We start from the raw sequence: 22,248 nt of genomic DNA, 5'->3' as shown, positions 1-22,248 counted from the left end.
GTACCCTTTCCCAGATTTGTGCCTTGACACAATCCTGTTTCTACGGACAATTCCTTTGATCTCATGACTTGGTTTTTGCTCTGACATGCACTGTCAACTTTGGGACCTTATATTGACAGGTGTGTGCCTTTCCAAATCATGTCCAATTAATTGAATTTACCACAGTTGGACTCCAACAAAGTTGTAGTATCATAACTCAAGGCGAGACCCAGATGCAGATGGTTGGAGTCTTAGATGTTTAATTTTTATTTATTTTATTTTTTTTGTGGAAAAGTTTTATTGACACATTTCCTTTAAAAACAGCTCATACATTTTTTACATCATTGATACACATAAAAACGGCAACAAAGCATAAAACACAGCATTTGAAAGTTACATTTAAATTTGTTAAAAAGCACATGTTGTTAAAACCAATGAAAACAACCATGGATAAAAGTACTTTCCTTGTAAAAACATCAAATCTGTAAAAGCCATTTAAAATGTGTACTAATGATCTAACATCTTAGATGTTTAATAATCCAAAGGAGTAGGCAGGAGAATGGTCGTGGACAGGCAAAAGGTCAAAACCAGATCAGAGTCCAGGAGGTACAGAGTGGCAGACAGGCTCGTGGTCAGGCAGGCGGGTACACAGTCCAGAAACAGGCAAGGTTCAAAACCAGGAGGACTAGAGAAAGGAGAAATTCAAAAGCAGGAGAACGGGAAAAAAACGCTGGTTGACTTGAACATACAAGCACAGGGATAAATACACTGTGGAAAACGAGCAACACCTGGAGGGGGTGGAGACCATAACAAGGACAGGTGAAACAGATCAGGGTGTGACATGTAGAAACATCTCAAGGATGATCAATGGAAACAGGTTGCACCTGAGCTAAATTTTTAGTCTCATAGCAAAGGGTCTGAACTTATGTATTCAGACCCTTTGGTATTTCTGTTTTTTATTTTTAATGCATTTGCAAAAATGTCTAAAACATGGTTTTGCTTTGTCATTATGGGGTATTGTGTGTAGATTGAAGAGGAACATTTTTTATTTAATACATTTTAGAATAAGGCTGTAACGTAACAAAATGTGTAAAAAGTCCGGGGGTCTGATTACTTTCCGAATGCACTGTATTTAACCCATAATGCAATTAAATCAGTTGCCATAGCAATGGAAGAATAATCACATCCTTTCTCAAAATAAAGCTAAATAAATAAACAGAAATTATTATATTTATTTATCTTTCCCACAGCATATCGACACTGCGATATTTAGTTAAAATGTCATAGCAACATTGGCTTATGTACAGGTCAAAATAAGAGAACTGTACTACAGTGTCACTAGGGAAACAATGTGTTCCTTTACCCAGTTGTGTGAAGGTAAACTGTAAACATTAGACCTGCTCAGTGCCTTACAAGGCCAGAGGGATCTCCCAATGAACAGAGGAATGCTGGGAGGAGAGGGAGGAGGGAGGGAAAGAGGGATGGAAGCTAGCAGGGATCTGGAAGTTCCAATGGAAAATGGATCCTTCTAATAAAATTCCAGTTGGCCAGTTATAAAATCACAGTGCCTTCGACTAGCTGGCATGCATGGCAGAGTTGCTTGTGGGCAAGGCAGTAAGTGAAACTGCTATATAACGGGTAGCATGAGGTAACTGGCCCATTGAGACTGGTGCTCTCACTCAGGTTCTGGAGAGCACTGTGAGAGCTGCTCAGAGCACTATTACAGATGAATGTATGGGTGTTGAGTTATACTTAAGTCATTGATAAATGCTATTTGCATATTGTCGGTCATATAGAAAAGACACTACCTGTGAGATTGTTCAGTTTTTGTTGACAAGCATTCTCTCTCTCACTATCTTTCTCTCTCTTTCATTTTCCCTCTCTTTCTCTCCTCCCCCTGTCTCTCCCTCCCAGATGGAGCTGTCTGACCTGCTGAAGCCTATCTCAGAGAAAATCCAGGAGATTCAGAACTTTCGGGAATGTAACCGTGGCAGCAGCCAATTCAACCACCTATCAGCTGTCAGCGAGAGCATCCCAGCACTGGGCTGGGTTGCCGTGGTGAGGAGACAAAACTCACTCATTCACATCTTCTTCACTGTGTTTCTGTGAATGCAGAGCAGAGATGTCTAAATTCATACATAGGGTCAGCTTTGTTTAACTACCTCTCTCTCTCTCTTTTTCTCTTTCTCTCGCTCCTTCTCTCTTCCAGAGCCAGAAGCCAGTTCCCTATGTGAAGGAGATGAATGATGCTGCCATTTTCTACACTAACAGAGTTCTGAAAGACTATAAAGACTTGTGAGTATGACTGCTAGTATATTACATCAACTTTAGCTTATTAGATACTTTGCAGATTATTATTGGTATGTAAAAATAACTGTCTGTGTCTTTTTCTCTCTCTGTGTATTCGTCCTAATCCATCCCCCTTTTTCCTTGTCACCCTCTCTCTCTCCCCTTCTCTCCGTCTGTCTGTTGATCTCTTTCTCTATAGAGACAAGCGTCATGTGGAGTGGGTGGGGTCCTACCTATCCATCTGGACTGAGCTTCAGGCCTTCATCAAACAGCATCACACAACAGGCCTAGTCTGGAGCAAGATTGTGAGTAGCAGCGACACTTAAGATTTACAAAAATAATCACCTAGTCCAGCAGAGGCTCCTCAGAAGAGAAGGGGGAGGGCCATCCTCCTCTGTGAATTTCATATTTTTTTAAATGTTTAAACATGAAAAAAGTTATCCTTTTTAGATGAAACCATACTAAATATAATCACGTCACCCCAAAACGTCACCCCTATTTTGCAATGAAGGTCTACAGTAGCCTCGGCATCGCTCTGTAGGGTAGCACAATGGTGTAGCCGGAGGACAGCTCGCTTCCGTCCTCCTCTGTCCTCCTCTGGGTACATTGACTTCAATACAAAACCTAGTGAGCTCATGGTTCTCACCCCCTTCCACAGACCTACACAGTAATTATGACAACTTCCGGAGGGCGTCATCCAACCTATCAGATATCTTGCAGCATGAACTGACGTTGTCCACCCAATCAAAGGATCAGAGAGTGAATCTAGTACTGAAAGCATAAGCTAGCTAGCACAAAATGTAGTGAGTAGTTGACTCAGCTATAGATGGCGTAGCAGTAGGACGTGTTGTCGTGTCGTGTCCCTTGTATATATCGTTTGTTTTCGTTTTTTTTTTTCTTCACATATCTTTAAAACTTTTTGCTGAACCTCAACTTCTTCTAAATACTCTCCTGCAACCCGCCTCACCCAACGTAGCTATTTTTCCTAAAGTATTTATATTTACTTCGGATCTGGAACCCCTCAACTGAAGCTAGCCAACTAGCCAACTAACTACCAGCTTCAGCAAAACATTGCTAGCGGTCTTCAGCTAACCGGTCATCAGCTAACCTTTAGCTCGGAAAGCTCTCGCCAGTTCGAACAACGCGACTCTAACCAGAGCATAACGGACCTATTTAATATTTTATTTTTATTTTTCATCCCCGGATTCCCATCGCAAACGGAACATTTTGAGCTCCTGGGCTACAATATCCAGACCCACGACCGGTCCATCGATGTCACCGCATGAAGAGGAATAAACAGACTCCCCCCATCGCGACGTCCCCAAAGGCTAACTCTCTAGCCCTTGCTATCTCCTTGCTTGCAAATTCGGCCTGCTAACTGCTAGCTTGTTTAGCCCGGTCCGCTAACTGCTACCGTGCTTAGCACCGTCTACTAACTGTTAGCTTGTTAGCACAGGCCTGCTAACCGTCTGAATCGCCGCGTCCCAAACACTCACTGAACCCATATTTACTTTCTATCCCTTTTCGATTTTTAATTTGTTTATACCTTCCGGTAACCTGCCTCACCCAATGTGATACGGAACCGCTATTATCTTTACATTTTTAGAACACACTCAAGAACCTCCAGAAGCTAACCAGCTAACTGGCTACAAGCTATTTAGTCATTGTTAGTTTTCTAACCTGGATAACACTCGCCAGTCCAGCTTCCCTGCCCCATCCACCGCTGCCCCTTGGGCACTGATCACTTGGCTACATAGCTGATGCATGCTGGACTGTCCATTAATCACGGTAATCCATTCTGCTTGTTTATGTTTTATCTGTCGGCCCCAGCCGCACTTAGGCTCTGTGTGTAGTTAATCCGACCCTCTCTGCCTAATCAATCGCCATTCTACCTGCTGTTGTTGTGCTAGCTGATTAGCTGTTGTTGTCTCACCTACTGTTTTAGCTAGCTCTCCCAATTCAACACCTGTGATCACTGTATGCCTCGCTGTATGTCTCTCTCAAATGTCAATATGCCTTGTATACTGTTGTGCAGGTTAGTTATCATTGTTTTAGTTTACAATGGAGCCCCTAGTTCCACTCTTTATACCCCTGATACCTCCTTTGTCCCACCCCCCACACATGCAGTGACCTCACCCATTACAACCAGCATGTCCAGAGATACAACCTCTCTCATCATCACCCAGTGCCTGGGCTTACCTCCGCTGTACCCGCACCCCACCATACCCCTGTTTGCGCATTATGCCCTGAATATATTCTACCATGCCCAGAAACCTGCTCCTCTTATTCTCTGTCCCCAACGCCCTAGGCGACCAGTTTTGATAGCCTTCAGCCGCACCCTCATACTACTCCTTCTCTGTTCCGCGGGTGATGTGGAGGTAAACCCAGGCCCTGCATGTCCCCAGGCACCCTCATTTGTTGACTTCTGTGATCGAAAAAGCCTTGGTTTCATGCATGTCAACATCAGAAGCCTCCTCCCTAAGTGTGTCTTACTCACTGCTCTAGCACACTCTGCTAACCCTGATGTCCTTGCCGTGTCTGAATCCTGGCTCAGGAAGGCCACCAAAAATTCTGAGATTTCCATACCCAACTATAACATCTTCCGTCAAGATAGAACTGCCAAAGGGGGAGGAGTTAGCCTGCAAAGTAATGTCATACTTTCCAGGTCCATACCCAAACAGTTCGAACTACTAATTTTGAAAATTACTCTCTCCAGAAATAAGTCTCTCACTGTTGCCGCCTGCTACCGACCCCCCTCAGCTCCCAGCTGTGCCCTGGACACCATTTGTGAATTGATCGCCCCCCATCTAGCTTCAGAGTTTGTTCTGTTAGGTGACCTAAACTGGGATATGCTTAACACCCCGGCAGTCCTACAATCTAAGCTAGATGCCCTCAATCTCACTCAAATCATCAAGGAACCCACCAGGTACAACCCTAACTCTGTAAACAAGGGCACCCTCATTGACGTCATCCTGACCAACTGGCCCTCCAAATACACCTCCGCTGTCTACAACCAGGATCTCAGCGATCACTGCCTCATTGCCTGTATCTGCTACGGAGCCGCAGTCAAACGACCACCCCTCATCACTGTCAAACGCTCCCTAAAACACTTCTGTGAGCAGGCCTTTCTAATCGACCTGGCCCGGGTATCCTGGAAGGACATTGACCTCATCCCGTCAGTTGAGGATGCCTGGTCTTTCTTTAAAAGTAACTTCCTCACCATTTTAGATAAGCATGCTCCGTTCAAAAAATGCAGAACTAAGAACAGATATAGCCCCTGGTTCACTCCAGACCTGACTGCCCTCGACCAGCACAAAAACATCCTGTGGCGGACTGCACTAACATCGAATAGTCCCCGCGATATGCAACTGTTCAGGGAAGTCAGGAACCAATACACACAGTCAGTCAGGAAAGCTAAAGTCAACTTCTTCAGGCAGAAGTTTGCATCCTGTAGCTCCAACTCCAAAAAGTTCTGGGACACTGTGAAGTCCATGGAGAACAAGAGCACCTCCTCCCAGCTGCCCACTGCACTGAGGCTAGGTAACACGGTCACCACCGATAAATCCATGATTATCGAAAACTTCAACAAGCATTTCTCAACGGCTGGCCATGCCTTCCGCCTGGCTACTCCAACCTCGGCCAACAGCTCCCCCCCCCCGCAGCTACTCGCCCAAGCCTCTCCAGGTTCTCCTTTACCCAAATCCAGATAGCAGATGTTCTGAAAGAGCTGCAAAACCTGGACCCGTACAAATCAGCTGGGCTTGACAATCTGGACCCTCTATTCCTGAAACTTTCCGCCGCCATTGTCGCAACCCCTATTACCAGCCTGTTCAACCTCTCTTTCATATCGTCTGAGATCCCCAAGGATTGGAAAGCTGCCGCAGTCATCCCCCTCTTCAAAGGGGGCGACACCCTGGACCCAAACTGTTACAGACCTATATCCATCCTGCCCTGCCTATCTAAGGTCTTCGAAAGCCAAGTCAACAAACAGGTCACTGACCATCTTGAATCCCACCGTACCTTCTCCGCTGTGCAATCTGGTTTCCGAGCCGGTCACGGGTGTACCTCAGCCACGCTCAAGGTACTAAACGATATCATAACCGCCATCGATAAAAGACAGTACTGTGCAGCCGTCTTCATAGACCTTGCCAAGGCTTTCGACTCTGTCAATCACCGTATTCTTATCGGCAGACTCAGTAGCCTCGGTTTTTCGGATGACTGCCTTGCCTGGTTCACCAATTACTTTGCAGACAGAGTTCAGTGTGTCAAATCGGAGGGCATGCTGTCCGGTCCTCTGGCAGTCTCTATGGGGGTGCCACAGGGTTCAATTCTCGGGCCGACTCTTTTCTCTGTATATATCAATGATGTTTCTCATGCTGCGGGCGATTCCCTGATCCACCTCTACGCAGACGACACCATTCTATATACTTCCGGCCCGTCCTTGGACACTGTGCTATTTAACCTCCAAACGAGCTTCAATGCCATACAGCACTCCTTCCGTGGCCTCCAACTGCTCTTAAACGCTAGTAAAACCAAATGCATGCTTTTCAACCGTTCGCTGCCTGCACCCGCACGCCTGACCAGCATCACCACCCTGGATGGTTCCGACCTTGAATATGTGGACATCTATAAGTACCTAGGTGTCTGGCTAGACTCTAAACTCTCCTTCCAGACCCATATCAAACATCTCCAATCGAAAATCAAATCAAGAGTCGGCTTTCTATTCCGCAACAAAGCCTCCTTCACTCACGCCGCCAAACTTACCCTAGTAAAACTGACTATCCTACCGATCCTCGACTTCGGCGATGTCATCTACAAAATTGCTTCCAACACTCTACTCAGCAAACTGGATGCAGTTTATCCCAGTGCCATCCGTTTTGTCACTAAAGCACCTTATACCACCCACCACTGCGACTTGTATGCTCTAGTCGGCTGGCCCTCGCTACATATTCGTCGCCAGACCCACTGGCTCCAGGTCATCTACAAGTCCATGCTAGGTAAAGCTCCGCCTTATCTCAGTTCACTGGTTACGATGGCAACACCCATCCGTAGCACACGCTCCAGCAGGTGTATCTCACTGATCATCCCTAAAGCCAACACCTCATTTGGCCGCCTTTCGTTCCAGTTCTCTGCTGCCTGTGACTGGAACGAATTGCAAAAATCGCTGAAGTTGGAGACTTTTATCTCCCTCACCAACTTCAAACATCTGCTATCTGAGCAGCTAACCGATCGCTGCAGCTGTACATAGTCTATTGGTAAATAGCCCACCCATTTTCACCTACCTCATCCCCATACTGTTTTTATTTATTTATTTTTCTGCTCTTTTGCACACCAATATCTCTACCTGTACATAACCATCTGATCATTTATCACTCCAGTGTTAATCTGCATAATTGTAATTATTTGCCTACCTTCTCATGCCTTTTGCACACAATGTATATATAGACTCCCCTTTTTTCTACTGTGTTATTGACTTGTTAATTGTTTACTCCATGTGTAACTCTGTGTTGTCTGTTCACACTGCTATGCCTTATCTTGGCCAGGTCGCAGTTGCAAATGAGAACTTGTTCTCAACTAGCCTACCTGGTTAAATAAAGGTGAAATAAAAAAAAATAAAAAAAATAAACTCGAAGAGAGAGAAAGACTAGTTGAACAGTTTTGAATAAATTAATTTCTTCCAAAATGAAGGAGAAGTAAGAGATTTCGTTTAAAAAAATAACTTTCAGTTTTGCTTACTTAGCTAGCAAATGCAGCTAGCTAGTTTAGCCTGCTCAAATAGAGGGATGCTATGTTAGCTAGCTGGCTATGTCTATCCAACACAACACTGGAACTCTTCCAAGTCAAGGCAAGCTTTTGGTTTGACTAATTTATTTCAACCGGGGCCCGCTGGGTTAAGTGCCAAACTGCTTACTGACTGTACACTGTAATGTTACTGCATGATAATGGCGGATTTACTAACGCGTTAGTTCTATTTGCTATGTTGACTATGATGTTACTTTGTCCAATACGATGACAACGATGTAGGCCGTGTGTAGCGGTTTGGCTTGGAAAGGTTTTTTCGCCTGGTCACATACAGCTGATGTGTTGTGCATTGAAGTCCACAAGCGAAGGGAAAAGGTGAGAGGAGAAGAGCGCATAAATGCGAGAAGGAATACAATGTGCTATGAAAATGAACTGTGTTTATGCGTGATCAGGGGTGTATTCATTCTGCCGATTCTGTTGAAAAACTTTTCTTAAACGGAAGTAAATGGAACAAAACAACAAAAATTTGGAAATTATATTATTTTATACTAATACAATTGCTCAGAGAAATACATTTTGTTTAACAAGTAATACATTTTTTTTAAAGGTATGGTTCAAATGATTGACACCCCTCTTTTCAATACCTCACATTAGGATAATAACAGATAACACTGAGACTTTTTCTACAATGTTTTATGAGGATTTTAGACCATTCCTCCATACAGAATCCTTCCAGATCTTTGGTTCAAACCACAGGTTTTCAATAGGGTTCAAGTCTGGAGACTGAGATGGCCATTGCAAAAATATTTGTATGATGTATTTTATACAGTCATTTTGCTCATCTGTATTAAGGGTATCAATCATTTCGTACTCCACTGTATACCATCATCATGTTGTAGCTGTCCTGTAAAACAGTTACATGAGACATATAATGGATATTTAATGTCTTATACTACAGCACTTCAGCAGCACTCCGGTCCTCTAGCTAGCTAACGTCCAGTGGGGCATTCCCTCCACATTCTATTATCCATGTGTTACAGCAGCAAAACCTGATCCAACCTCCTCAACACTGCCCTGAACACTGCTCCTCCCTGAGCCAGGAGTTTTTCATGACTCTGTGACCTGAGAAGGAACAACTTGGTTACCACTGCCTGACTTCTCAGGACTTTCATCTGAGGTTGGATAAATAGGCCCAGAATTCATGGCTTTTTCCGTGATCAGGTCACACGGTCAGGAAACGCTCCTGGCCCTATGGATGAACTATAACCTTGCTTGCCATGCAGGTTTGAACAGGCAGGAACAAGACTGAATGAATTACAGCTCGCCTCGAGAAATAATTGTCTCTGACTCTGTTGGAGTCAGTTGTTTTCATCTGCAGCAGAGCCTCAGATGTTGTTTTCTGTTTCCTTATTTTTTACAGTGGTACAGGGCTGCTGTCCAAATGGCACCATATTACTTACATGGAGCCCATAGGGTCTGGCCAAACGTAGTGCACTATATAGGGAATATGGTGCCAGTTGGGATGTCGTTCTCATGTTAATTACCCCACAGTGTATATTTTTATGTGTAGTTATGCAGGCAGGCAGCTGGTTGCTTAAGGACCAGCTTGTATGAATGACTTGGTCCCTGGTGTACTGGTGGCTGCTTTGTGGTTCTCAATTGAGCAATTGTAGAGTTTGCTGGGAATTCATGCTCTTCTTCTATCGTCTGCTTTCTGTTTTCTTCCTCTACTACTCTTTGTCCTTTTCTCTTCCCCCCTTCTCCTTCTCTCTTCCTCCCTTCTCCCTCTCTCTCCCTTCCCCCCTTCTCCTTCTCCCTTCCCCCTTCTCATTCTCTCTTCCCCCCTTCTCCCTCTCCCTTCCCCCCTTCTCCCTCTCCCTTCCCCCCTTCTCCCTCTCTCTTCTCTCTTCCCCCTTCTTCTCTCTTCCCCCTTCTCCTTCTCCCTTCCCCTCTTCTCCCTCTCTCTTCCCCTCTTCTCCCTCTCTCTCCCTTCCCCCTTCTCTCTCTCTCTTCCCCCCTTCTCCCTCTCTCTTCCCCCCTTCTCCCTCTCTCTTCCCCCCTTCTCCTTCTCTCTTCCCCCTTCTCCCTCTCTCTTCCCCCCTTCTCCATCTCTCTTCCCCCCTTCTCCATCTCTCTTCCCCCCTTCTCCTTCTCTCTTCCCCCCTTCTCCCTCTCTCTTCCCCCATTCTCCCTCTCTCTTCCCCCCTTCTCCCTCTCTCTTCCCCCCTTCTCCCTCTCTCTTCCCCCCTTCTCCCTCTCTCTTCCCCCCTTCTCCCTCTCTCTTCCCCCCTTCTCCCTCTCTCTTCCCCCTTCTCCCTCTCTCTTCCCCCCTTCTCCCTCTCTCTTCCCCCCTTCTCCCTCTCTCTTCCCCCCTTCTCCCTCTCTCTTCCCCCCTTCTCCCTCTCTCTTCCCCCCTTCTCCCTCTCTCTTCCCCCCTTCTCCTTCTCTCTTCCCCCTTCTCCTTCTCTCTTCCCCCCTTCTCCATCTCTCTTCCCCCCTTCTCCATCTCTCTTCCCCCCTTCTCCTTCTCTCTTCCCCCCTTCTCCCTCTCTCTTCCCCCCTTCTCCCTCTCTCTTCCCCCCTTCTCCCTCTCTCTTCCCCCCTTCTTCCTCTCTCTTCCCCCCTTCTTCCTCTCTCTTCCCCCCTTCTCCTCTCTCATTCCCCCCTTCTCCCTCTCTCATTCCCCCCTTCTCCCTCTCTCATTCCCCCCTTCTCTTTCTCTCATTCCCCCTTCCCCCCTTCTCATTCCCCCTTCCCCCCTTCTCCCTCTCCCTTCCCCCTTCCCCCTCTCTCTCCCTTCCCCCCTTCTCCCTCTCTCATTCCCCCTTCTCCTTCTCTCATTCCCCCTTCTCCTTCTCCCTTCCTCTCTTCTCCCTCTCTCTCCCTTCCCCCTTCTCCCTCTCTCTCCCTTCCCCCTTCTCCCTCTCTCTCCCTTCCCCCCTTCTCCCTCCCTCTCCCATCCCCCCTTCTCCCTCCCTCTCCCTTCCCCCCTTCTCCCTCCCTCTCTCTTTCCCTCTTCTCCCTCTCTCTCCCTTCCCCCCTTCTCTCTCTCTCTTCCCCCCTTCTCCCTCTCTCTTCCCCCCTTCTCCCTCTCTCTTCCCCCCTTCTCCCTCTCTCTTCCCCCTTCTCCTTCTCTCTTCCCCCTTCTCCCTCTCTCTTCCCCCCTTCTCCCTCTCTCTTCCCCCCTTCTCCCTCTCTCTTCCCCCTTCTCCCTCTCTCTTCCCCCCTTCTCCCTCTCTCTTCCCCCCTTCTCCCTCTCTCTTCCCCCCTTCTCCCCTCTCTCTTCCCCCCTTCTCCCTCTCTCTTCCCCCCTTCTCCCTCTCTCTTCCCCCTTCTCCCTCTCTCTTCCCCCCTTCTCCCTCTCTCTTCCCCCCTTCTCCTTCTCTCTTCCCCCCTTCTCCCTCTCTCTTCCCCCATTCTCCCTCTCTCTTCCCCCCTTCTCCCTCTCTCTTCCCCCTTCTTCCTCTCTCTTCCCCCCTTCTCCCTCTCTCATTCCCCCCTTCTCCCTCTCTCATTCCCCCCTTCTCCCTCTCTCATTCCCCCCTTCTCTTTCTCTCATTCCCCCTTCCCCCCTTCTCATTCCCCCTTCCCCCCTTCTCCCTCTCCCTTCCCCCCTTCCCCCTCTCTCTCCCTTCCCCCCTTCTCCCTCTCTCATTCCCCCTTCTCCTTTTCTCCTTCTCCCTTCCTCTCTTCTCCCTCTCTCTCCCTTCCCCCTTCTCCCTCTCTCTCCCTTCCCCCTTCTCCCTCTCTCTCCCTTCCCCCTTCTCCCTCTCTCTCCCTTCCCCCTTCTCCCTCCCTCTCCATCCCCCCTTCTCCCTCCCTCTCCCTTTCCCCCTTCTCCCTCCCTCTCTCTTCCCCCCTTCTCCCTCTCTCTTCCCCCTTCTCCCTCTCTCTTCCCCCCTTCTCCCTCTCTCTTTCCCCCCTTCTCCCTCTCTCATTCCCCCCTTCTCCCTCTCTCATTCCCCCCTTCTCTTTCTCTCATTCCCCCTTCCCCCTTCTCCCTCTCCCTTCCCCCCTTCCCCCTCTCTCTCCCTTCCCCCCTTCTCCCTCTCTCATTCCCCCCTTCTCCCTCTCTCATTCCCCCTTCTCCTTCTCCCTTCCTCTCTTCTCCCTCTCTCTCCCTTCCCCCTTCTCCCTCTCTCTCCCTTCCCCCTTCTCCCTCTCTCTCCCTTCCCCCTTCTCCCTCTCTCTCCCTTCCCCCCTTCTCCCTCTCTCTCCCTTCCCCCCTTCTCCCTCTCTCTCCCTTCCCCCCTTCTCCCTCTCTCTCCCTTCTCCCTCTCTCATTCCCCCCTTCTCCTTCTCCCTTTCCCCTTCTCCCTCTCTCTCTCGCCCCCCCCTTCTCCTTCTCTCATTCCCCCCTTCTCCTTCCCCCTTCTCCCTCTCTCTCCCTTCCCCCCTTTCCCCCTTATCCCTCTCTCTCCCTTCCCCCCTTCTCCCTTCCCCCTTCTCACTCTCTCTCCTTCCCCCCTTCTCCCTCTCTCTCCCTCTCTCTCCCTTCTCCCTTCCCCCTTCACCCTCTCAGTTCAATTCAAGGGCTTTATTGGCATGGGAAACATTTGTTAACATTGCCAAAGCAAGTGAAATAGATAATAAACAAAAGTGAAATAAACAATAAAAATGAACAGTAAACATTACATTCAAAATAATGAATATATTTAAAATGTCTATATACAGTGTTGTCGCGATATGCAAATAGTTAAAGTACAAAAGGGAAAATAAATAAACTAAAATATGGGTTGTATTTACAATGGTGTTTGTTCTTCACTGGTTGCCCTTTTCTTATAGCAACAGGTCACACATCTAGCTGCTGTGATGGCACACTGACGTATTTCACCAATTTATCGAATTTATCGAAATTGGTTTTGTTTTCGAATTCTTTGTGGATCAGTGTAATCTGAGGGAAATATGTGTCTCTAATATGGTCATACATTTGTCAGGAGGTTAGGAAGTGCACTTTAGTTTCCACCTCATTTTGTGGGCAGTGTGCACATTGCCTGTCTTCTCTCTCTTCCACCCTTGTCGCTTCCACCCTTCTCGCTTTTACCCTTTCCACCTTCTCCCTCTCCCTTCCCCCCTTCTCATTCTCCCTTACCCCCTTCTCCCTCTCCCTTCCCCCTTCTCCCTCTCCCTTCCCCCTTCTCCCTCTCCCTTCCCCCCTTCTCCCTCTCCCTTCCCCCCTTCTCCCTCTCTCTTCCCCCCTTCGCCCTCTCCCTTCCCCCCTTCGCCTTCCCCCCTTCGCCCTCTCCCTTCCCCCCTTCGCCTTCCCCCCTTCGCCCTCTCCCTTCCCCCTTCGCCCTCTCCCTTCCCCCCTTCGCCCTCTCCCTTCCCCCTTCGCCCTCTCCCTTCCCCCTTCTCCCTCTCCCTTCCCCCCTTCTCCCTCTCCCTTCCCCCCTTCTCCCTCTCCCTTCCCCCCTTCTCCCTCTCCCTTCCCCCCCTTCTCATTCTCCCTTCCCCCCTTCTCATTCTCCCTTCCCCCTTCTCATTCTCCCTTCCCCCCTTCTCATTCTCCCTTCCCCCCTTCTCCCTCTCCCTTCCCTCCCTCTCCCTTCCCCCCTTCTCATTCTCCCTTTCTCCCTTTCTCCCTTTCTCCCTTCTCCCTCTCCCTTCGACCCTTCTCCCTTCGACCCTTCTCCCTTCCCCCCTTCTCATTCTCCCTTCCCCCCTTCTCTCTCTCCCTTCCCCCCTTCTCCCTTCTCCCTCTCCCTTCCCCCCTTCTCATTCTCCCTTCCCCCTTCTTCCTTCCCCCCTTCTCATTCTCCCTTCCCCCCTTCTCATTCTCCCTTCCCCTTCTCATTCTCCCTTCCCCCTTCTCATTCTCCCTTCCCCCTTCTCCCTTCTCCCTCCCCCTTCTCCCTTCTCATTCTCCCTTCCCTCCCTCTCCCTTCCCCCTTCACTCTCTCCCTCCCCCCTTCTCTCTCTCCCTCCCCCCTTCTCATTCTCCCCCCCTTCTCATTCTCCCTTCCCCCTTCTCTCTCTCCCTTCCCCCCCTTCTCCCTTCTCCCTCTCCCTTCCCCCCTTCTCATTCTCCCTTCCCCCTTCTTCCTTCCCCCCTTCTCATTCTCCCTTCCCCCCTTCTCATTCTCCCTTCCCCCCTTCTCATTCTCCCATCCCCCCTTCTCATTCTCCCATCCCCCCTTCTCATTCTCCCTTCCCCCCTTCTCCCTTTCCTTTCTCCCCTTCTCATTCTCCCTTCCCCCCTTCTCCCTCTCCCTTCCCCCCTTCTCATTCTCCCTTCCCCCTTCTCATTCTCCCTTCCCCCCTTCTCATTCTCCCTTCTCCCTCTCCCTTCCCCCTCTCCCTTCCCCCCTTCTCATTCTCCCTTCCCCCCTTCTCCCTCTCCCTTCCCTCCCTCTCCCTTCCCTCCCTCTCCCTTCCCCCCTTCTCCCTTCCCCCCTTCTCCCTTCTCCCTCTCCCTTCCCCCCTTCTCATTCTCCCTTCCCCCCTTCTCATTCTCCCTTCCCCCCTTCTCCCTCTCCCTTCCCCCCTTCTCCCTCTCCCTTCCCCCCTTCTCATTCTCCCTTCCCCCCTTCTCATTCTCCCTTCCCCCCTTCTCATTCTCCCTTCCCCCCTTCTCCCTTCTCCCTCTCCCTTCCCCCCTTCTCCCTTCTCCCTTCCCCCCTTCTCCCTTCTCCCTTCCCCCCTTCTCATTCTCCCTTCCCCCCTTCTCATTCTCCCCTTCCCCCTTCTCATTCTCCCTTCCCCCTTCTCATTCTCCCTTCCCCCCTTCTCATTCTCCCTTCCCCCCTTCTCCCTCTCCTTCCCCCTTCCCCTCTCCCTTCCCTCCCTCTCCTTCCCTCCCTCTCCCTTCCCTCCCTCTCCCTTCCCCCTTCTCATTCTCCCTTTCTCCCTTCTCCCTTCTCCCTTCTCATTCTCCCTTTCTCCCTTCTCCCTTCCCCCTTCTCATTCTCCCTTTCTCCCTTCTCCCTTCTCCCTTCTCCCTTCTCCCCTTCTCCCTTCTCCCTTCCCCCCTTCTCCCTTCTCCCTTCCCCCCTTCTCATTCTCCCCTTCCCCCCTTCTCATTCTCCCTTCCCCCCTTCTCATTCTCCCTTCCCCCCTTCTCATTCTCCCTTCCCCCTTCTCATTCTCCTTCCCCCTTCTCTCTCTCCCTTCCCCCTTCTCCCTTCTCCCTCTCCCTTCCCCCCCTTCTCCCTCTCCCTTCCCCCCTCTCCCTTCTCCCTTCTCCCTTCCCCCCTTCTCATTCTCCCTTCCCCCTTCTTCCTTCCCCCTTCTCATTCTCCCTTCCCCCCTTCTCATTCTCCCTTCCCCCCTTCTCATTCTCCCTTCCCCCCTTCTCCCTTCTCCCTCTCCCTTCCCCCTTCTCATTCTCCCTTCCCCCTTCTCTCTCTCCCTTCCCCCTTCTCTCTCTCCCTCCCCCCTTCTCTCTCTCCCTTCTCCCTTCTCCCTTCTCCCTCTCCCTTTCCCTTTCCCCCTTCTCATTCTCCCTTTCCCCCTTCTCTCTCTCCCTTCCCCCCTTCTCCCTTCACCCTCTCCCTTCCCCCTTCTCTCTCTCCCTCCCCCCTTCTCCCTCTCCCTTCCCCCCTTCTCATTCTCCCTTCCCCCCTTCTCATTCTCCCTTCCCCCCTTCTCCCTTCTCCCTCTCCCTTCCCCCCTTCTCATTCTCCCTTCTCCCTTCTTCCTTCCCCCCTTCTCATTCTCCCTTCCCCCTTCTCATTCTCCCTTCCCCCTTCTCATTCTCCCTTCCCCCCTTCTCCCTTTCCCATCCCCCCTTCTCATTCTCCCTTCCCCCTTCTCCCTTCTTCCTCTCCCTTCCCCCTTTTCCTCTCCCTTCCCCCCTTCTCATTCTCCCTTCCCCCCTTCTCATTCTCCCTTCCCCCCTTCTCATTCTCCCTTCCCCCCTTCTCCCTTCCCTCCCTCTCCCTTCCCTCCCTCTCCCTTCCCTCCCTCTCCCTTCCCCCCTTCTCATTCTCCCTTTCCTCCCTTCCCCCCTTCTCCCTTCCCCCCTTCCCCTTTCTCCCTTCCCCCCTTCTCCCTTCCCCCCTTCCCCCTTCTCCCTTCCCCCCTTCTCATTCTCCCTTTCCCCCTTCTCCCTTCCCCCCTTCTCATTCTCCCTTCCCCCCTTCTCATTCTCCCTTCCCCCCTTCTCCCTCTCCCTTCCCCCTTCTCATTCTCCCTTTCTCTCTGGCAGGTTTCCAATCAGAAATCATATTCCTGCATCCAGTGGAAGTGATACGTTTATTTGTTTATCTTTTTACATGACAATATAACTGAAAGTAAAACTCCTTAGACTTCACGTTTCTCTAAAGAGTGTTGAACTCAGTTCAAGGCCACTGTCTGTTTCAGTGATCTTCCAGAATCCTCTGTGTGGTCCTTTGAGGCATATAGACTGTCACACAATTTGGTGGACTGAAGGTGTGTGCTCGTGTGTGTGCACATGCGAGAGTGTGTGTCCCTCCTGCCGTTAGGTGTCAGGGTTTTGTGTGTGTGTTTGTGTGTGTGTGAGTTAAGGAGTGTGTGGCTTGGACAGGTGGTCCTCAGGGTGGACTTGAATGGAGGTTTTCTTCACCAAAGAAAGCCGCAACAAAGCCCTGTGAAGTTCAGGCCCTACACACCTGCTCCAACACACCCCACAACCTACTTTAAATTACCAGGCTTTTCTCTCATCTAATCTGTCTGCTTCTGTTCAGAGGGGCAGGGACACACTGTCACACATGCAGACACACACACGTTGTGTATTCACACAAACTACACACACACAGCTCTGGATTCAGTCCGTATCCCAGAAGTATCACGGAAAATCTGCGTTATAGCTCGATTAAAATGTAAAGGCAATGTTCGTGGAGACTGCGTTCCCACGTTCGCGGTATACGCTGCATATGTAGGCTCAATCGGAAATTACCTTTCAATTTTTATGCGGATCTTTCATGATATGGAGTGAATCCAGCCCTTAATTTCATTGCACTCAGCTTTAATCATTGGGCATTTGCTAAACTGACAACTAATACAACTGTGTTGTTTTGTAATGATATGTACCACACGTGTCACAGGTCAGAGGTTGAGTACTGTCAGCTGGACCTCATAGACTGCTAAACCCCCAATGAACTGCAACACCAATCACCAGTACATCAGTCTCACACTGGCTGCAGCGGTACTTGCGTGGTGTGTGTGTGCGTGTGCGTTCGTGCGTGTGCCTGCGTGTGTGTGGAGGGAGGGGAGGGGGGGGGGGGGTTGTACAGTTGCTGTGGCATGTTTGAGTGTAGAAGGGGGACCATGGGTAACTGTCCTTGGCAGCTGTGTCGTCAGAGTCAGTCAGACAGACAGACAGACTCTCTCTCTCTCTCTCTCTGTCTGTCTTTTCTGGAGTTGGCGTGCATGGGGCTCTACATTCATCTGCTCATTAGCTTGGTAAGTAAGGCTCTCAGTGAGAAAAAATGCATTTAGAGTAAAGGTTGACCAGAGTCCCTGTCGCAGCAGGACTTAGGCCGGGATTCAATCCAATCTGCCTTAGATCCGTGTTATAGCACGCTTGACATTAAAGGTAATTTCTGATTGACCCCACATATGCAGCGTTTACCATGAATGATCAATGCGGGAACATTGCCTTTAAAAGCTGCATTGTCACAACATACAGTCGGATTGAATCCCTGCCTTAGGTCTCCACTTTTCACCATATGCATATATAAATGTCAAGAACAGCACACAGTGGTAGTTAAGGATCCTATTTGCCAAGGGTGGACCACTCTGGTCCTGGAGAGCTGGAGGGATAGTGTTTGCAGGCGTTTGTTCCAACCCAGCTTTGACGTTGGCCACATCTGCTACAAGAAACCAGTTGAATATGAAGACCCTCAACTATTTGTCCTATACTCCACCTGCCGGCCAACAACTGTATTTTATTTGATTTAACCTTTATTTAACTAGGTAAGTCAGTGAAGAACAAATTATTATTTACAATGATGGCCTACCAAAAGGCAAAAGGCCTCCTGCGGGGCTGGGATGAAACATTTTTAAATGTTTAAGTACACACATCACGACAAGAGAGACAACACTACATAGAGACCTAAGACAACAATATAGCAAGGCAGCAACACATGACAACACAGCATGACAACAACATGGTAGCAGCACAAAACATGGTACAAACATTATTGGGCACAGACAACAGCACAAAGGGCAAGAAGGTAGAGACAACAATACATCACGTGAAGCAACCACAACTGTCAGTAAGAGTATCCATGATTGAGGCTTTGAATGAAGAGATTGAGATAAAACTGTCCAGTTTGAGTGTTTGTTGCAGCTTGTTCCAGTCGCTAGCCACAGTGAACTGAAAAGAGGAGCGACCCAGGGATGTGCATGCTTTGATGACCTTTAACAGAATGTGACTCGCAGAATGGGTGTTGTATGTGGAGGATGAGGGCTGCAGTAGATATCTCAGATAGGGGGGTGAGGCCTAAGAGGGTTTTATAAATAAGCATCAACCAGTGGGTCTTGTGACGGGTTTACAGAGATGACCAGTTTACAGAGGAGTATAGAGTGCAGTGATGTGTCCAAAAAGGAGTGCAGTGATATGTCCTGCCAATCTCTAAATTATGTCTCCGTAATCTAGCATGGGTATGATGGTCATCTGAATCAGGGTTAGTTTGGCAGCTGGGGTGAAAGAGGACCGATTTACGATAGTGGATACCAAGTCTAGATTTAACTTTAGCCTGCAGCTTTGATATGTGCTGAGAGAAGGACAGTGTATCATCTAGCCATACTCCCAAGGACTTGTATGAGGTGACTTACCTCAAGCTCTAAACCCTCAGCGGTAGTAATCACACCTGAGGGGAGAGGGGCATTCTTCTTACCACACTACATGACACTTGTTTTGGAGGTGATCAGAACAAGGTAAGGGTAGAGAAAGCTTGTTGGACACTATGAAAGCGTTGTTGTAGAGCATTTAACACAAAATCCGGGGAGGGTCAGCTGAGTATAAGACTGTATAATATGCATATAAATGGATGAGAGAGCTTCCTACTGCCTGCCTGAGCTGTGTTGATGTAAATTGAGAAGAGTGTGGGGCCTAGGATCGAGCCTTGACAGGCAGTGGCTGAGACAGCAGATTTTCTGACTTTATACACTGCACTCTTTGAGAGAGGTAGTTAGCAAACCAGGCCAAAGACCCCTCAGAGACACCAATACTCCTTAGCCGGCCCACAAGAATGGAATGGTCGACCATATCAAAAGCTTTGGCCAAGTCAATAAAAATAGCACAATATTGCTTAGAATCAAGGGCGTGTCAGTGACACATCCATAACCTAAGCGGAAACCAGATTGCATACCAGAGAGAATACTATAGACATCAAGAAAGACAGTCAGTTGATTTTTTGACAAGTTTTTCCAACACTTTTGATAAACAGGGAAAAATAGAAATAGGTCTGTAACAGTTCGGAAAAGCTTGAACGAACCGTGGCTGCCTTCCAAGCAATGGGAAACTACCCAGAAAGGAGAGACAGGCTTGGCGTTGATAGGGGCAGCAACCTTAAAGAAGAAAGGGTCTAAACCATCTGACCCAGATGTTTTTTGGGGGTCAAGTTCCAGGAGCTCCTTTAGCACCTCGGACTCTGTGTCTGCCTGCAGGGAGAAACTTTGTTGCGGGTCAGGGGAAAAAGAGGGAGAAGTATCGGGAATAGTCATTAGAAGGGGTGGGAGATGAGGAAATGTTGGACGGGCAAGGAGGCATGGCTGAGTGAAATAGGAATCCTGACTTAATGAAGTGGTGATTTAAAGAGCTCAACCATGTGCTTATTGTCAGTAACAACCATACCAACAACATTAAGGGACATGGGCAGCTGTGAGGAGGAGGGTTTATTCTTCAGATTTTTAACCATTTTCCAGAACTTCTTGGCGTTAGACCCACAGAGAGAGAACTGCTCCTTAAAGTAACTAACTTTGGCCTTCCAGATAGCCTGAGTGCACTTATTTCTCATTTGCCTAACCGAGTGCCAGTCAGCCTGAGTATGCGTGTGCCGAGCCTTTTGCCAAATGCAATTCTTGAGGTGGAGTAACTCAGCAAGATCATGGTCGAACCAGGGGCTCAACCTGTTTTTAGCTCTCATTTTCTTTTTGGGGGCGTGTCTGTTAACAATACCACTGAAAATATATAAAAAAGAAGGTCCAAGCATCTTCGACAGAGGGGGACTGTAGTTCCAGACTTCTTCACCATCATCTAGTCTTGATTCACAGAGAGTAACACTCCTCTCTCTATCTCTCAACACAGGGTCCCATTGCTCCTCCCTCTCTGTTCGCTCCTGCCCCTGGCGGTCCCAGCCCCCTTCCACCAACCCCACCCCCTGGACCCCCACCAGTCTTCACAGGCGAACTGCCACAGGCCGACAGCACCACGGCACAGCACTCGGCTCTCTTCGCCCAGCTGAACCAAGGAGAAGCAATCACTAAAGGTAGCCAAGCCACCGTCACCCAGGGGTTGAAGAGCTCTGATCCAACTGCAGGGGGGGAGGGAGGGAGGGAAAAGAAGTAGAAACAGGAGAAGAAAGGGAGCGAGAAGGAGCGACAGTTACAGAGTTCTGAAAGCACCACTGCCCAGCACTCAGCCTTGTTTGCCCAGTTGAACCAGGGATCCAAAGGTAGCCAAGACAGGAGAGAAGACGAGGAAGAAGGAGGGGGAGAAACAGAAGGAGAAAGTGAGGGAGAATTGATGAGTTGCTGTGTTGAGGACATAGAAATAGTCATTATATTTCTATGCTGTGTTTATTAAACAACAGTTAGGGTCAAAGTTTCTCAAATTGAGATTTTTTGATAGGTCATTTTTTTTATACATTTTTGTACTAAAACAATAACTTATTACAATGAAGTATCCTCTCTCTGTTCACTAGCATTAAAGCACGTCTCAAAGGACCAGATGACCCATAAGAATCCCGCCCTTCGCTCCCAGGGAGGTGAGAATCACGCCTCCCCATCCAAGAGCCGGAACCCTGGCAGCTCCTCCAACCTAGCGCTTCCCCAGAAACGACCCCCACTGCTGGAGCTGGAGGGGAAGAAATGGAGGGTGGTACGTTACCTAGTGTCTTGCCTCGCCTGCCAGGCTTCTAAGTTTTGCTATCATCAAAATGGAGGACATGGAGGATCTTAAAGAATGTCTAGTGAGTCAGGAACATTTTGGTGCTTCTCACATATTCAATGACCAAGACTGCTGTTAGTGTGTGACAGTACACTTTCGGAGGCGATGGTGATGTCTGGTGCTGCACCCAATGAGGTCATACAAAGGTGAAGGGTCAGACGGTCACAGGTCTTGTTTGTTGTTTCTCCCCACAGGAGTACTTTGACCAGGCTCATGACCTGGTTATCAAGGAGACAGAGCTGAGACAGGTGGCCTATGTCTTCTGCTGCAGCAACTCTACTCTACATATAGAGGGAAAGATCAACTCCATCATTGTGGGTGAGTTCAGCCATCTGTTGTATTACTTCTGAGTTGATCATACTGTATTTCTGTTAGTAAGGTTTGATCATTTATACTGCGACGTCATTTACAAAGGAGTGGCAATACACAGTGGACAATTTCTTTGTCATCTTTGACAGCATCGTTCCCGTATCTCTCTCACTCACGTATTTCATGCTTTCCTATGACGTTCACCTCTGACAGATAACTGTAAGAAGCTTGGTCTGGTGTTTGACAACATCGTTGGCATTGTGGAAATAATCAACTCAAAGGACATTCAGTTACAGGTCAGCTCAAATTTCATACATGTTCAAGCAGATAACATACATTATGTGTTCTCTTTCCTCTCGGCATCTGAAGTTCAGCTTCAATGTACCTGCAATAACCCTATCATAGATGTATAGTACTGGCACATTTAGTTGTATATGTTATGTTGGGCCATGAGTTAGGTGCCTCTGAGTTAGGGCCATGAGTTTTTTTTGTACTTTTCAGGTGACGCGGACATGAAAAATGACTGTCCCTAGACTAGTTATAAGATGGAAGTATCTGCCCCACTTTTGTCCAGGTGATGAGTAGAGTTCCTACCATCTCCATCAACAAGACAGAGGGATGCCAAGTCTATCTGAGTAAGGACGCTCTGGACTGTGAGATCGTCAGCGCCAAGAGCTCTGAGATGAACATCCTGGTACCACAGGATGACGACTATGTGAGTGTGTGTTAAAGTGTGTGTTGAGGGCTTGCATTTCCAACGTGCCTGCCTGTCTGCCTGTCTGTCTGTCTGCCTGTCTGTCTGTGAGAGAGAGTGTAAGGATGAGACTTAGTGAGAGTATGTCTGAGTGTGGTTT

At 48.8% G+C, this 22,248-nt stretch overlaps 1 protein-coding gene across 3 annotated transcripts in view; it reads left to right on the top strand.

Annotated features, from left to right (window-relative positions):
• The window catches only part of LOC110496609 (adenylyl cyclase-associated protein 2), a 49,588-nt gene that overhangs the window by 25,102 nt on the left and 2,238 nt on the right, over positions 1-22,248 (top strand). For all 3 annotated transcript variants that reach the window (XM_021572603.3, XM_036953360.2, XM_090209154.1), the window contains 8 exons: positions 1,894-2,037; positions 2,189-2,274; positions 2,468-2,573; positions 20,225-20,405; positions 20,841-21,016; positions 21,280-21,403; positions 21,608-21,690; positions 21,969-22,109. In XM_021572603.3, coding sequence (XP_021428278.3) covers positions 1,894-2,037; positions 2,189-2,274; positions 2,468-2,573; positions 20,225-20,405; positions 20,841-21,016; positions 21,280-21,403; positions 21,608-21,690; positions 21,969-22,109 — 1,041 coding nt within the window. The remainder of the gene's footprint in view (positions 1-1,893; positions 2,038-2,188; positions 2,275-2,467; positions 2,574-20,224; positions 20,406-20,840; positions 21,017-21,279; positions 21,404-21,607; positions 21,691-21,968; positions 22,110-22,248) is intronic.

The sequence above is a fragment of the Oncorhynchus mykiss genome, chromosome 18 (assembly GCF_057628025.1).
Source record: "Oncorhynchus mykiss isolate SJ-2025 chromosome 18, ASM5762802v1, whole genome shotgun sequence".
NCBI lineage: Eukaryota > Metazoa > Chordata > Actinopteri > Salmoniformes > Salmonidae > Oncorhynchus > Oncorhynchus mykiss.
This window is presented reverse-complemented; position numbering and strand designations above follow the sequence as displayed.